At 43.1% G+C, this 13,933-nt stretch overlaps 1 protein-coding gene across 7 annotated transcripts in view; it reads left to right on the top strand.

Annotated features, from left to right (window-relative positions):
* Window positions 1–13,933, top strand: part of AGK (acylglycerol kinase) — a 126,034-nt gene that overhangs the window by 36,763 nt on the left and 75,338 nt on the right. For 2 of the 7 annotated variants that reach the window (XM_082473092.1, XM_082473098.1), the window contains exon 1: window positions 9,238–9,601. In XM_082473092.1, coding sequence (XP_082329218.1) covers window positions 9,501–9,601 — 101 coding nt within the window. In that variant the 5' untranslated portion in view covers window positions 9,238–9,500. Of the gene's footprint in view, window positions 1–1,213; window positions 1,357–3,468; window positions 3,866–5,868; window positions 8,424–9,230; window positions 9,602–13,933 lie in introns of those variants that run through there. The other 5 variants (XM_082473093.1, XM_082473094.1, XM_082473097.1 and 2 more) reach the window with 5 other exon arrangements.

A 13,933-nucleotide genomic window follows, 5' to 3' on the forward strand; every position in this document is an offset into this window, starting at 1 on the left:
CACAGGATGGGGGTGGGGTTAACTTCTGTAAACACGGATAATCTTTTTTGTTTTCAATTTCTGATCTTTTTTTTTTTTCACTTTTTTTTGGGGGGGGAGTATAGTTGCTTTACAATGTTGTGTTAGTTTCTGCTGTATAGCAAAGTGAATCAGCTATACGTATACATATATCCCCTCTTTTTTGGATTTCCTTCCCATTCAGGTCACCACAGAGCACTGAGTAGAGTTCCCTGTGATCTACAGTAGGTTCTCATTAGTTATCTTTTTTATGCATAGTAGTGTATATATGTCAATCCCAGTCTCCTAATTTATCCCACCTCCCCCTTCCCTCCCGGCATCCGTCCATCCATTTTCTACATCTGAAACGGATAATCCTTCGCTTATTTATTTACAGCTGTGTGCCTCTAGAAGGGATACGAAGGGGCAATCATTGGCTTAACCAATGTGGCCAAAAAGGGGCAGTTTCTACAGCAAAAATATTAATAGTATAAATTATATCATTTCAAAAATAAATGGGATACTTCAATAATGCTTTACAGTGTCAGGAAATACATGTGTCGTGTGATGGGTACAGTTAATTCCTCAGAGATGAATTTACGGCTCACTCCCATTTTGATGCAGGTATTTTCCCATTTGCAGGTGACCTATCTGAGCCGTATGACCTATTGTTCCTGTTTATACAAACATGCAATTTAAGGAGGGAACACAAAGGTCTCTCTCAGAGACATGCCCCACACCACGGCTACACTCCTCTCTTTTGCAAATGTAATTCTGAGGCTTTATTTTGAGGAGATGTCTTATTTTCTCTAGTCTGAGAATCCGGATAAAAACCTGGGAGATGTTTCCAGACTTCTCTGCTGGGAACTCAACAGCCTGACACCAACATTCCCAATTACTGCCACACTGGCCACAATGAATTAAAGCCTTCATATTAAAGAAATAAAGAAAACTAACAAATATTCCCTAATGGTCTCATGAACACTACTCGACTAGTCCTGAGTGAGGTGGGCTGTGAGACACACGACCCTCCACATGCCCTTGTTCTCCCTTCCCTGGAGGGACTGCCTCCCCCGTGGGGTGCTGTTTTCTCCCTGGTGGCAGAGGCCTGTCACCCTTCTTCACAGGCATTCTGGGCATCTGCCTTGTGATGCCTGAGCTTTTCAACAGTGCGTGGCTCTAACTCAAATAAAACCAGAGTTTTCTTTTCCCACAGCTCAACCCCATCCAGATGTTACCTTCTGGTGAGACCCTCACGCCCTCTCCCCGGAGCTTTGGGAGAGTCAAAGCTGTGACCTCCGTTTTGAACAGGGGATCTGAAATCTCACCCCAGCCCTGGTTCTTTGGCATCAGCCCTCTGTGAGTTAACGTTCCTGTCTCCTGTCTTCAGTGACCCTGGGGGGTGGATTGGGGAGGGGTCGGTACTCAGAATTCTCGCCCTGGCCGACTAGCACTCCATCCATGTGTACAGACGGCCTGCTCCCGGTGGGCTTGAAACTCTCAGGAGCTCATCCCAGTTTTGCCAAATACATATTCTTCCTTCCAGGGTACCTGTTGGATCCCAGGGATTTTCTGGTTAGCTGGTAGTTGCTTGCGGTTTAGGCAGTGGCTACAGGAAAAAAACAAAAACAAAAACACCACAAGTATCTATTGAGTGTTAACTCTGTTCTGTGTACTTTTCTAAAGGATTTACATGTATGGACTCATTTACTCCTCATGACAATCCAATGAAGTAGATACAGTTATTATCATCATCATTATAGAAACGTAGGTACAAAGAAATTAAATAAAGGCATTGTTCAACTCCCTCAGCTAGTATGTGGCAGAGCTGGAATTCCAGTCCAGGCACCTGGTTCCAAAGGTGCAAATACATTTACCTACTGGACAGTGCTGCCCTCCCGCACTGGCTAAGTGCAGCGTTAAGACCACAGTAAATGCCCATCTGCAGCCTGGGCAGTGCTATGCTCTCATCCAATTGTGCCAATAAGTCACAGACCACAGAGGGAGGCCTCTTTTCACTGCCATAAAACTATCCACGCCGTGTGCACAGATACACGGCCATGCTTGCACAGCTGTCGTCACAGGGACGCTCACAGGCCAGCATGCACATGAGCCCATTCAGTGTGGTCAGATCACATCCACACGTGATCACGCAGGTGTCCCAGCGAGACTGGATTCTGTTCTTTGTTGATCCTAAAGACAGAAGTGAGTGTAGAGCTCCCTGTCAATGTGTTACCCAAAAGAAAAAGAAAATCAGCCCTAAAACAACAAGAAAAGGTATACATATATAAAACGGATACATATACAAAATATACATCTATATATAAAGTATAGATATATATTTTAAGAAAAAGCTTCTTTCTATATTTCTTCATTTTTCTGATTGGAAAATTATGGAAAATTCATTTAAGCCAAACTTTTCTCACTTTGGGGAACCACTGTTTTGCTGAAACCCTAAAGCTTAGTGTGCCCATTGGACCATGCAGCATCAAGTTCCAGATTTTTCTAGCCTCCAGGCAAGCAGTTCAGCAACTCATTTTCAAATGCAAATGTTTTAGATGGTTGGAAAAGGAGAGTTGAAAATAACTCTCTCATACCTAGAATATCACAACATCTTATAGCTAGAAGAGATTTTTTACGGCGATCCAGTCTTCTAATTTACATGTGGAAGGGCTAGGAAGTTCACCCTACTGGTAGTGTGGGCTCCTGAGGATTAGAACCTGGCCGAGTATGCTTTACTGCACCATAATCTCGTCGGTGGTTCTCATTTCTCTTAAAACATTCATCTGGGGTGGGGGGGCGATAGTAAGGATGCGTGTCTTTATGCAGTAAATGGGGAAACTAGACTGCAAGCTCTATGAGGGCAGGGACAATGGGCGGGGGTGGGTGCTGTACAGGAGGGCATCCCCTGTGCCTAGCGCATGCGCAGCACTCAGCAAATGTTGGTTGATCCAACGATGGATGGGAGAAGAAAAGAAAGAAACCTTGACTGACTGGTATGGTCCCCACAGCACACGTGCGGGTGGGGGAACTGGTGGGAGGGGGACAGAGAATTAGAACTGCCCTCTGGTGGTCAGCATGGGCCCTGGCTTCTCTGCAGCTCTCTCGCTCTCTAGAATCTATTCACTACACTGTGGCCAGAGGTGTTTAAAATGCAAACCAGATCAGGTCATTCCCCTGACTGAATCCTCTCAAGGTTTTCCCATCCCATTCCATATAATGTCGGAACTCCTTACCACCGTGGCCCGTCTTGCCCACCTCTCCGGCTTCATCGCTACTTCTTATTGCTTAGTTGTCTCTGCTTCACTCGCACTGGCCTCCGACTTGCTGAACTGCCTCAGGCTTTACAGATTTTGCACTGGCCATGCCCTCCTTCAGGTTCTCTTTTCCTCTGGATCTTTGCTTGACCTGCTCCTTCTCGCCTTCAGGTCTCAGATTAATTGCCCCTTACTCGGAGAGGCCTAACTTAAAATAGTTCTCCCCCCACCCCACTCCTTTTCTATCACCTGTTTTCGTTTTCTTCGTGGTACATAGCACTACCTGAAATGGCCCTGTTCATTTAGTTATTCTCCGATTTAGTGCCAGGTCCTAAAACAGTGTTTGCCTCGGTAGGCTTTCCATAAAATATTGCTGAGCGACAGAGGGATGGATGATAAGGCTGAATGGATGAACAAATGAGCGATCGAAAACTGAAGGCACCCCCCCCACTCCCCGGCGCGCCTCGGGCGGCCCCTGCAGACCGCACCCTCCTTGCGCGCCAGGAACCCGCCGCGGAACCCAAGGGCGGCGGCAGCGGTTTCCCTTCAAAGAGCAGGGGAATCTTGAGCGAGCACACAGGAAAGGCAGCTTGCGCGCGGGACCCGCCTTGGTGAGTGCGGCAGTGCCGGGGCGGGGAGCCGGGCGCGGGGCTCGGGGACCCGGCCCGGGCGGGCGGGGAGGGCGCCGGGGCGTGGGGTGGGCGTCGCGACCCGGGTGCGGGCGGAGGGTGGGAGCGAGGGCCGGACGGAACCGCGCGGGGAGGGCTCCGTGCGGATGGCGGGGTTCCTGTTGCCGCTGCGGGAGGCTGGTGGCCTGGGGTCTAGTCCCAGAGCTGCCTTGAACTTGCGTGACCCTTACCCACTTCTCTTGGGGCGGGGGGGGGGGGAGCGATTCAGCTAACTCATTTGCAAAATGGGGCGAATGGTTTCTGATCGCCTGATGGATTGGTTGATTGGTTCGTTCATTCCAGGTGCTTTACTAGGTTCTGTTTGCTAGAGATGCACAGACAGAACCTGCCCATTGTGGGGTCCCAAGTCTAGTGAGAAAAGCCCCGCCTCATGGTGAGGAGGGTCGAATACAATCAGAATTGGGGAGTTCTTGGAAAAAACAAACAAAAAAAACCCATGCGTTTCGGACGAGACATGCAACAGTTATTTATCGAATGGCTATTAGGTGCCAAATTTTATTTGTTCAGTAAAAATTTAAGTTTTTACTGAGATTGGGGAATAAGAGTTCTGTTGGGTACTTAGAAGGCATATACACTGCTAGCTAATATATTACATATTTGATGATGACTTAAATCTGGAAAAATTTACGAGGTTCATCCATACCCCTCACAGATGTGAACTTTACAGCCAAATGAGTGAAGCAGAGCAGGTGTAGCCTCATTTTACTACCGAGGAAAGTGCATTCACAGCCCCATCAGATGTGATCTTCGCAGCCACATGAGCTAATCAGAGCAGGTGTGTCCTCATTTTACTAATGAGAACATAGAGACAGGTTAAATGATTTACCCAGGCTCTCACTGCCAGTAAGTAACAGAAGTAGGACTAGAATCTGGGCCTCAAGACCCTCGGACCAGTGCTCTCTCCACTACACTAGGTTGCCTGCATGTTTCCACAGTAGTTTTGTAATACGCAGACCCATTCATTTGTGACACAAAGGGAGTTCCAGTGGGTCATGGGTGGCCTCAAAACAGACTCTTAACGACTGTTAGATTGTTCTCTAACTTCTGTCCTTGCCTTGGATATTTTACCTGTACTCCAACTTTATCTCCTTCACACTGATGAGCCCCAAATCTATATCTTCCATCCAGACAATTTCTCCTGGCTTCCAACTGCTAAGTCCAGACATCCATTGATCATTTCCTTTGGATGCCCCACAGGCATCTCAAACTCAATATCTCCAACACCTTTCTTCATGAACCTACAATCCAACTCTAATGATTGAAATCACTATTCAGTAAGTTGCCCAAGTACAAAACTGGCTTGGTTCCTCTTCTCTCACCTCCTACAATCAGTTGATCACCAATGGCTGCTAGATTCTATTTTCTAAAGATCTGCCACATTATCCTCTCTCTGTCCCCTGTGCTCCTTCCTTCGTTTATGTGCCTAGAGATTGTGGTAGTAACTTGCTACTGGCTCTCTAGCTTTTAGCTCAGCTTCTTCCAGCCCATTTTCCATTCTGCTACAAAGTGATCTTTCTACAGTCCAAATGTGATCCTATCACTCACTTGCTTAAATCCCTTCAAGGTTTTTCATCATTTTCAATGTACCATCCAAAGTCTTTAGCGTGGAGTCAAGGTCCTTCCCGATCTTTTCTGAACCTCCCCGACCTTCCCCGTCCTTTATCTCCAGACTACTATTTCTCAGAGTGTGGTGCTGACCTCCGCTAGAAGCATGGGAGTACTCATTAATAATGAAGATGATGATGCCAAAAACTCGGCCTCTGTGCACTGGTGCCGAATCGAATCTTGGAGACAGAGTTTTGGGTGAAGTAGAAAAGAACAGCTTTATTGCTTTGCCAGGCAGAGGGGGACACAGCAGGCTCATGCCCTCAAAAACTGTGTGTCCCAACCCAGGGGGATTTGGTGAGTTTTATAGCAATGGTTCAAGGGCGGGGTTGCTTATAAGGATCAGGGTGTGTGCAGGGCCTGCTGTTCCTTTAATCTGGCCTCAGGTGGTCCTCTGATGAGCTTCTGTGATTCTGGAGGTTATTAAACTGTGACCTCTCTGAAATGAAGATTGCTTCATCAAGTACTTCACATCTTCCACTTGTTGGGGGTTTTAGTTCTGTGCAAGAGCTCAAAGATATTGTTCTGTGTATCCCTTGAGGTGGACCCAGGACCCCGCCCCAAGGCTGCACTAATATTTTTTGACTGCTCCTCCCTTGTCTCTGTGTCCCTTCCCTTCCCTGATTAGCAACTGTTTGAACCTGCCCTTTGGAACTCGGAATGTCTAGAAATGGGAGACACAGAAAGGCTTTCGTGCCCAGGAGCCCCACAGGGTCCTGCTCGGTTTCACTAACAGCCCAACCAGAACAAGTCAGACTCTCAGGGGGTAATGCCCAAGAATCTGCATTTTAACAAGTTTTACACTAGAGTTTGAGAGGCCTTGTTCTCACCTTCCATATTTACGCTGCTCTTTATACCTGACTACCCACCTGTGTTTCCTTGAACATACCTGGCTATCATTTATGCCTTTATGCACATCAGTCTCTTTAGCTGCTCATTTGGTACTCCTTATTCTCCAAGACCCCGGGTAAATGTCACGCCTTCTGGGAAGACTTCCCCCAACCACGGACCACCGTGTCACCTCCAGTCTACATTGGGTCATTCTTGTGGCTTCTGACAGAGCCACGACTTACCCCTCAACATCCTTCCCACTGTATTACAATCATAAATTGTGTAATTGTTCTGCACTTGTGGATTTAACAGTTGCCAGCACTTGAGAATAGAGACCTGTGCTTCTCTGCCTAGCACCCGGCACAGAGTCTAGCATGCTGAATGAACGCGTGCTTTAGGGTGCGATGGAGAGGCGTCTAATTATCACATGTGCCTTTGGGTTCCTTTACGTACCATCCTGTACTGTGGCTCTGATTCACAGGAAGGGGGGCTCCCTGGCGCTGGCTTCATTGTTGCTGGTGATAAGGATGTGTCTGGCCTTGAGAGGAATTTTAACCAATGGTAGTGTTAAAGAAAAAATTATGTAGTGACACTTGTTAAAGAATGGTAAGGCAGACTTTACTCAAGGGTAGGGAGAGGCATCTGGGTGGACGTAGAGACCACTGCTGCGGTGGTGGTCTTGGAGTGGGGGAAGGAGGTTGGACTCAACTCTGACTCCAACGAGGACGAATGGGGGTTTATAGCCAAGGGGCAGGGTGGGCATCAGTGGATGGAAAATTACTAAGAGGGGGAACATCAGGGTTAAGGGGAATTCTTGTTAGGCTGACTCAGTAGAGTTCTTGCTGAAGGCAGACCAGGGTGATAAGATATCCAGGGTGGTCAGATACCAACGGTGGAGGTGGGGGATTTTCACTAAACTAAGTAGGATTCTTGCTCAAACTGGATTTTACAAGGGCAGAGAGGGAAGCCCAAGCTAGGGCCTTGTCCAGCAGAGCTCAGAGGAGCCTGATTAAAGTTAGGTCAAGAAGAGAGTCTTTGTGGTTAAAGGGAGTAATAAAAGAACTAGAATCTTCAGCAAAAGCTGAAGATTTTTTTTTTCTTGGTCTGTTTACCTCATGCACACAAAGTCATAAAAATTTTCTGTATCTGTTTAGAAAATAATTTATATTTATTTTTAGAAAATTTAGAAAATACATTGCAATTTAAGATGTAAAATAAATGTCACCCATTTTCTCACAACCAAGAGGGAATTACTTAAAATTTCTGTGTGTTTATTTCTACTGGTATTTTTTTTCACTTATATTCATGTTTGAACATAATTGGTAAATACCAATTACATAAGGCTTTTCTATCCTGCTAATTTTACTTAACATTATATTTTTAGTTTTTTGCACATCAACAAAAATTCTTAGTGAAAAAAAATTTCATGTAGTGGGGGAAAAGTGTTCCTTAACCTTCATAGGGCCCCTGGCTAGGTCTGGAAATTAAACTGACAAAGACTGATCAACAGGAGGAAAGCATACAAGTTTACTCAGCATAAGTTTTACATGATACGAGAGCCTTCATAAAGAAATGAAGACCCAAGGAAACAGGTCCGAGTATTTTATTTTAGACAGTCGTGGAGGAGCGTGATAGGGTAAAGGGTATGAGGTAATTATAGCAAATGGGAAACTTAGCAAGGCCTGCGTGTTAGAATTCTTCTTGGCATCCCTTTTTCTTCGGAGACAAATCGATCCTTCCTGCTGGGTATAGGGCAGGCACCTGTCACTGGAGGGTTTTATGATCTGTTTCAGGGAAGAAGAGCAAGGTGGGGAGGTGGTCAGGGTGACCTTCCTGCCTCTGCTGTTTTCCCAAACTCCTTCCGCTTAAAATATCCACTCTGCCAAGGTGCCATATTTTGGGGTAGCATGTCTTGAACCCCATCACATTCAACAGTTATTTACCGAATGGCTATTATGTGCCAGGTTTTATTCTAGACACAGGGATACTGCAGTGACCAGAACAGTCAAAATCTTTACTCTCGCGGAGTTTACATTCCAGTGGGGTAAGTTAATAAACAAACTGGCACATAAGGATCATCACAGGATAAGTGCTGTGACGAAAAGAAACAGAATAGGTTTATATGGTCACTTTGTTTTTGAGTAAAGTTATGCTAGTTTACCTTCCGTATAGGAGTGTGTGTCTATCTCATTTTGTCATCAGTGAGTATAATCATTTAAAAATTTTGGTAATTTTATAGGTGAATAGTGATAGTTCTTTTTAATTTGCATGTCTTTGATTACTCAGGAAGTTGAGCATTTTTACAGAGCAATGTGCATTTTCTCTTCATTGAGTTTTCTGTGAATGTTCTATTGAGGGCCTAGTGTTTTCTCCTATTTTGAATAATCCCTTTACATTACTAATTTGATTACTAATTTGATGATATATACTTTATATATAATGGATAAGCAGACACTCTTTTTTTTATTTTTCCTTTTCTTTTCTGGCCGTGCCACACGGCTTGCGGGATCTTAGTTCCCTGACCAGGGATCCAACCCAGGCCCTGGCAGTGAGAGTGCCGAGTCCTAACCACTGGACGGCCAGGGAATTCCCAGATAAGCAGATACTCTTAAATAGCGGTGTAATGAGTGTAAGAAGAAAGCAAAGACAGGACACCTAGAATTCCCTTCTTCTCTTCCTGCTCCTCTCCCCCTTCCTTCTAAGAAAAAGTGATGAAAGAAGAAAAAAGTGTAGTTTAGGTGGAAAGAAGTGAAGAAAGAAAGAAAGGAAGGAAGGAAGGGAAAGGAAAGGGAAGGGAAGGAAGGAAGGAAGAAAGAAAGAAAGAAAGAAAGAAAGAAAGAAAGAAAGAAAGAAAGAAAGAAAGAAAGAAAGAAAGAAGGAAGGAAGAAAGGAAGAAAGAAAGAAAAAGAAAGGAGAAAGAAGAAAGACAGAAAGAAAGAATGGGTAGGTGGGTGGGTGAGAAGATGAAGATGATGTAACTAGGAAGGAAAAGGAGGGAGGAAGGAAAACACATAGAGAGGATGAAAGACCCGAAGACAGTCATAGGGACTCTGCACGATTCCCTTGGGCAATTATATTTTTCTTTTCTGCCTCTACTAATCTAGCAAATCCCTGAGAGAAGATGACTGTGTTCTTTAAAACACTTCGAAATCATTGGAAGAAAACTACAGCTGGGATCTGCCTGCTGACATGGGGAGGCCACTGGCTCTATGGAAAACACTGGTAAGTATCTGACAGCCCCCATCCCCCCGCCTTCACCTGCAACAACAAAACAGTCCAAAAGGGCCTACGGTTAAAATCTTGTTTAGCTGTGCTTGTCTCTCTAAAACAGTGTGGTGTAAAAGGAAAGCAAATGTTAAAACGTCAAAGACAAAGGCTTCTTGTTGTACCCAGTTCTGAAAGATAGAAACTGTATAGAGCTATTAACACTCGTCCTTCAGTGGACACAGATTACTGCAGGGAGATCAGAACGGGGAGAAATTGAGGGCCGCCTAGAGAGAGACAAGGGACTTCCCTAGTAATAGTAGAGGGTTGGAACTCACACGTGTCCTTGGGTGGTCCTTCTGTTTCCCGCTATGGTCTCTTGATCTCTAATAGTGCCCATTGCTAGACACTGAGTCTGCTACCTGCAACCCCTGTGATTTTCCTCATCTAACCCATTAGCAACAACAAAACTAATGAACCCATTAGTTCATTTAAATGAGACTTAGACTTTCAAACCTTTTGTTTGAATAAGGAATTCCAGGGAGTCATGGGTTTTATAGCCTTTCAGGTCTGTGGGGAGAAGAAAGCGCCAGAGCTCCTCTTCTGGATTAACATGGTAATAAGATTTAAATAAACCGTTTTTATATAAAAATTATACAAATTACTAAGAGAGCCGATCAAATTGCAGTCTTTTGGGGATTCAGGGCTACGTCTTAAATATATAGCAACATTCTCTGACATCCAAGTGTCCTAAATAACTGCTTTGTTAAACAGAAAACTGAACAGACTTTATAATGGAAGTCTCCACGTTGGAAAGGAGAGTCACACTGGTACTTCTGTGAACGTTCTCAATTCACCACTATCAGAGATAATTTATGATGCACATGGTGTGTACTTTTTTGCAGGTCTGGAGAAGATGGAACATTCCCCCCTTTTCTTTCTAAGTATTCTCAAGGCTAAGCACTTGAATTCCATTAGCTAGCGTATAAAGAACAGACCTAAGAATCTTACAATTTTAATATACAAAAAAGAGAAGGGCAGAGGAAATGTTTTAACAAATTGTGTATGGAGCATATAACGTTTGGCTTTTCCTCCCTTTTCAAACTATTGGGCTGGCCAAAAAGTTCGTTCCGGTCTTTCCGTAACATTTTACAGCAAATTTGAGCCGTAACATTTGAGCCCTCAAGGAAAGGCTCCTTATACCTCCTGCCAAGGTAGGAACTAGGATTTCCTATTCAGGAGCACCCAGTCCAGGCCACAGCTGGCTCAAGGCGGGAGAACCTCCCACCTGCTGAGGATTATTGCCATTGCTACTACTGGGTGAAGATGTGAGGAAATAACCGTGTCCCCTGTTCAGGATGTCTTTAAGGTACCATAATAATTTCTCGCAGCGTAGTCTTGAGACTTCAAAAAAGGCCCATTAAGTCTGTGGCACGTCGGAGGCCTCATTCTCAGTTGGATCTGAAACAGCTTGAACTAGAGGCGTAGCAGGAGGCTGGAGGCATCATTTTGCTCTGTCTCTACCCTTGACATTCAAGGTTACTGCTCAGAATGCAACCCCCCATCGTCCTGCATAGCTTCCTTTTCTCAGACCTCTCTCCACATGGTCTGGTGCTATTTAGCACCCCTCCCTCCCCCTTTTAAAAAATTGTGGTAAAAAAAACACTAACAGAAAATTTACCACCTTGACCATTTTTAAGTGAACACTCAGTAGTGTTAAATATATTCATATTGCTGTACAGCAGATCTCTAGAACTTTTTCATCTTGCAAAATGGAAACTTTATCCCCACTGAATACAACTCCCCATTTCCTCCTCCTTCCAGCTCCTGGCAACCACCATTCTATTTTCTGTTTCTGTAAGTTTGACTGCTTTAGATACTTCATATGAGTGGAATCATGTAGTATTTGTCTTCTGTGACTGGCTTATTTCACTTAGCATAATGTCCTTATGGTTCATTGATGTTGTAGCATATGGCAGGATTTCCTTCTTTTTTTAAGGTTGAATAATATTCCATTGTATGTATATACCACATTTCTTTATCTGTTTATATGTTGATGGACATTTGGGTTGCTTCCACCTCTTGGATATTGGGAATAATGCTACATTGAACTTGGGTGTGCAGATATGGCTGTAACATCCTGTTTCTAATTCTTTTGGGTATAAACCCAGAAGGGATTGCTGGATCAGATGGTATTTCTATTTTTAAATTTTTGAGGAAACTCCATACTGTTTTCCATAGTGGCTGCACCATTTTACAATCCCAATTTCTCCACATGCTTATCAACAGTTGTTTTTCTGGTTTTTTTTTTTTTTTTTGATATTGGCCATCCTAATGGGTGTGATATGGCATTTTGTGGTTTTCGTTCACGTTTCTCTTAATGATTAGTGATACTGAGCATTTTTTTGTATGTTTGCTGGCCGTTTGTTTATCGTATTTGGAGAAATGTCTGTTCAAGTTTTTTGCCTATTAAAAAAAATCAGGTTATTTGTTGAGTTGTAGGAGTTCTTTAACCTTTTATGAGATACATGATTTGCAAATATTTTCTTCTATTCCATAGATTGCCTTTTTCTCTCTGTTGATTGTCCTTTGATGCACAGAAGTTTTTAAGCTTGATGTAATTCCATTTGTCTATTTTTGCTTTTGGTGTCACATCTAAGAAATCATTGCCAAATCCAGTGTCATAAAGCTTCCCCCCTATGTTTTTTTTTCTAGGTGTTTTATAGTTTTAGGCCTTAGGTTTAGGTCTTTAATCCATTTCGAGTTCTTTCCCCAGTGTGTCGTCTAGGTGCCCTTGTCAAACATCATTTGATCATACATGTGAGAATTTATTTCTGGGCTCTCTGTTCTGTTCCACTGATCTATATGTTTGTCTTTATGCCAGTATCATACTGTTTTAATTACTGTAGCTTTGTAATATGTTTTGAAATTAGTGATAGGCCTCTAACTTCGTTCTTTTTCAGGATTCTTTTGGCTATTCAGGGCCCCTTGAGATTCCATATGCATTTTAGGATGGTTTTTTCTATTTTTTCAAAAATGCCACTAGAATTTTGATAGGGATTACATTGAATTTGTAGCTCATTTTGGGTAGTATGGACATTTTAACAGTATTAAGCCTTCCAATCCATGAGCATCGGATGTCTTTCCATTCATTTGTGTCTTCTTTAATTTCTTTCAGCAATGTTTTATCATTTTTAGTATACAAGTCTTTCACCTTCTTGGTTAAAATATTTATTCCTAAATATTTTATTCTTTTCAGTGCTATTGTAAATGGGATTTAAAAAAATTTTTTCCCCTTTTTCTTGCATTTTATTTTATTTTTTATACAGCAGGTTCTTATTATTTATCTATTTTATACACATCAGTGTATACATGTCAATCCCAATCTCTCAATTCATCCCATGACCACCACCCCTGCCCCCGCTTTCCCCCCTTGGTGTCCATACGTTTGTTCTCTACATCTGTCTCTCTATTTCTGCCTTGCAAACCAGTTCATCTGTACCGTTTTTCTAGATTCCACATATATGCATTAATATACGATATTTGTTTTTCTCTTTCTGACTTACTTCACTCTGTATGACAGTCTCTAGGTCCATCCACATCTCTAAAAATGACCCAATTTCATTCCTTTTTATGGCTGAGTAATATTCCATTGTGTATATGTACCACATCTTCTTTATCCATTCTTCTGTCAATGGGCATTTAGGTTGCTTCCAGGACGTGGCTATTGTAAATAGTGCCGCAATGAACATTGGGGTGCATGTGTCTTTTTGAATTTTGGTTTTCTCTGGGTCTATGCCCAGTAGTGGGATTGCTGGGTCATATGGCAATTCTACTTTTAGTTTTTTAAGGAACCTCCATACTGTTCTCCATAGTGGCTGTATCAATTTACATTCCCACCAACAGTGCAAGAGGGTTCTCTTTTCTCCACACCCTCTCCGGCATTTGTTGTTTGTAGATTTTCTGATGATGCACATTCTAACCGGTGTGAGGTGATACCTCATTGTAGTTTTGATTTGCATTTCTCTAATAATTAGTGATGTTGAGCAGCTTTTCATGTGCTTCTTGGCCATCTGTCTGTCTTCTTTGGAGAAATGTCTATTTAGATCTTCTGCCCATTTTTTGATTGGGTTGTTTTTTCTTGACATAGAGCTGCATGAACTATTTGTATATATTGGAGATTAATCCTTTGTCCATTGATTCGTTTGCAAATATTTTCTCCCATTCTGAGTGTTGTCTTTTCATCTTGTTTATAGTTTCCTTTGCTGTACAAAACTTTTAAGTTTCATTAGGTCCCATTTGTTTATTTTTGTTTTTATTTCCATTACTCTAGGAGGTGGGTCAATAAAG

The sequence above is a fragment of the Balaenoptera physalus genome, assembly GCF_965194825.1.
Source record: "Balaenoptera physalus genome assembly, chromosome: 8".
NCBI lineage: Eukaryota > Metazoa > Chordata > Mammalia > Artiodactyla > Balaenopteridae > Balaenoptera > Balaenoptera physalus.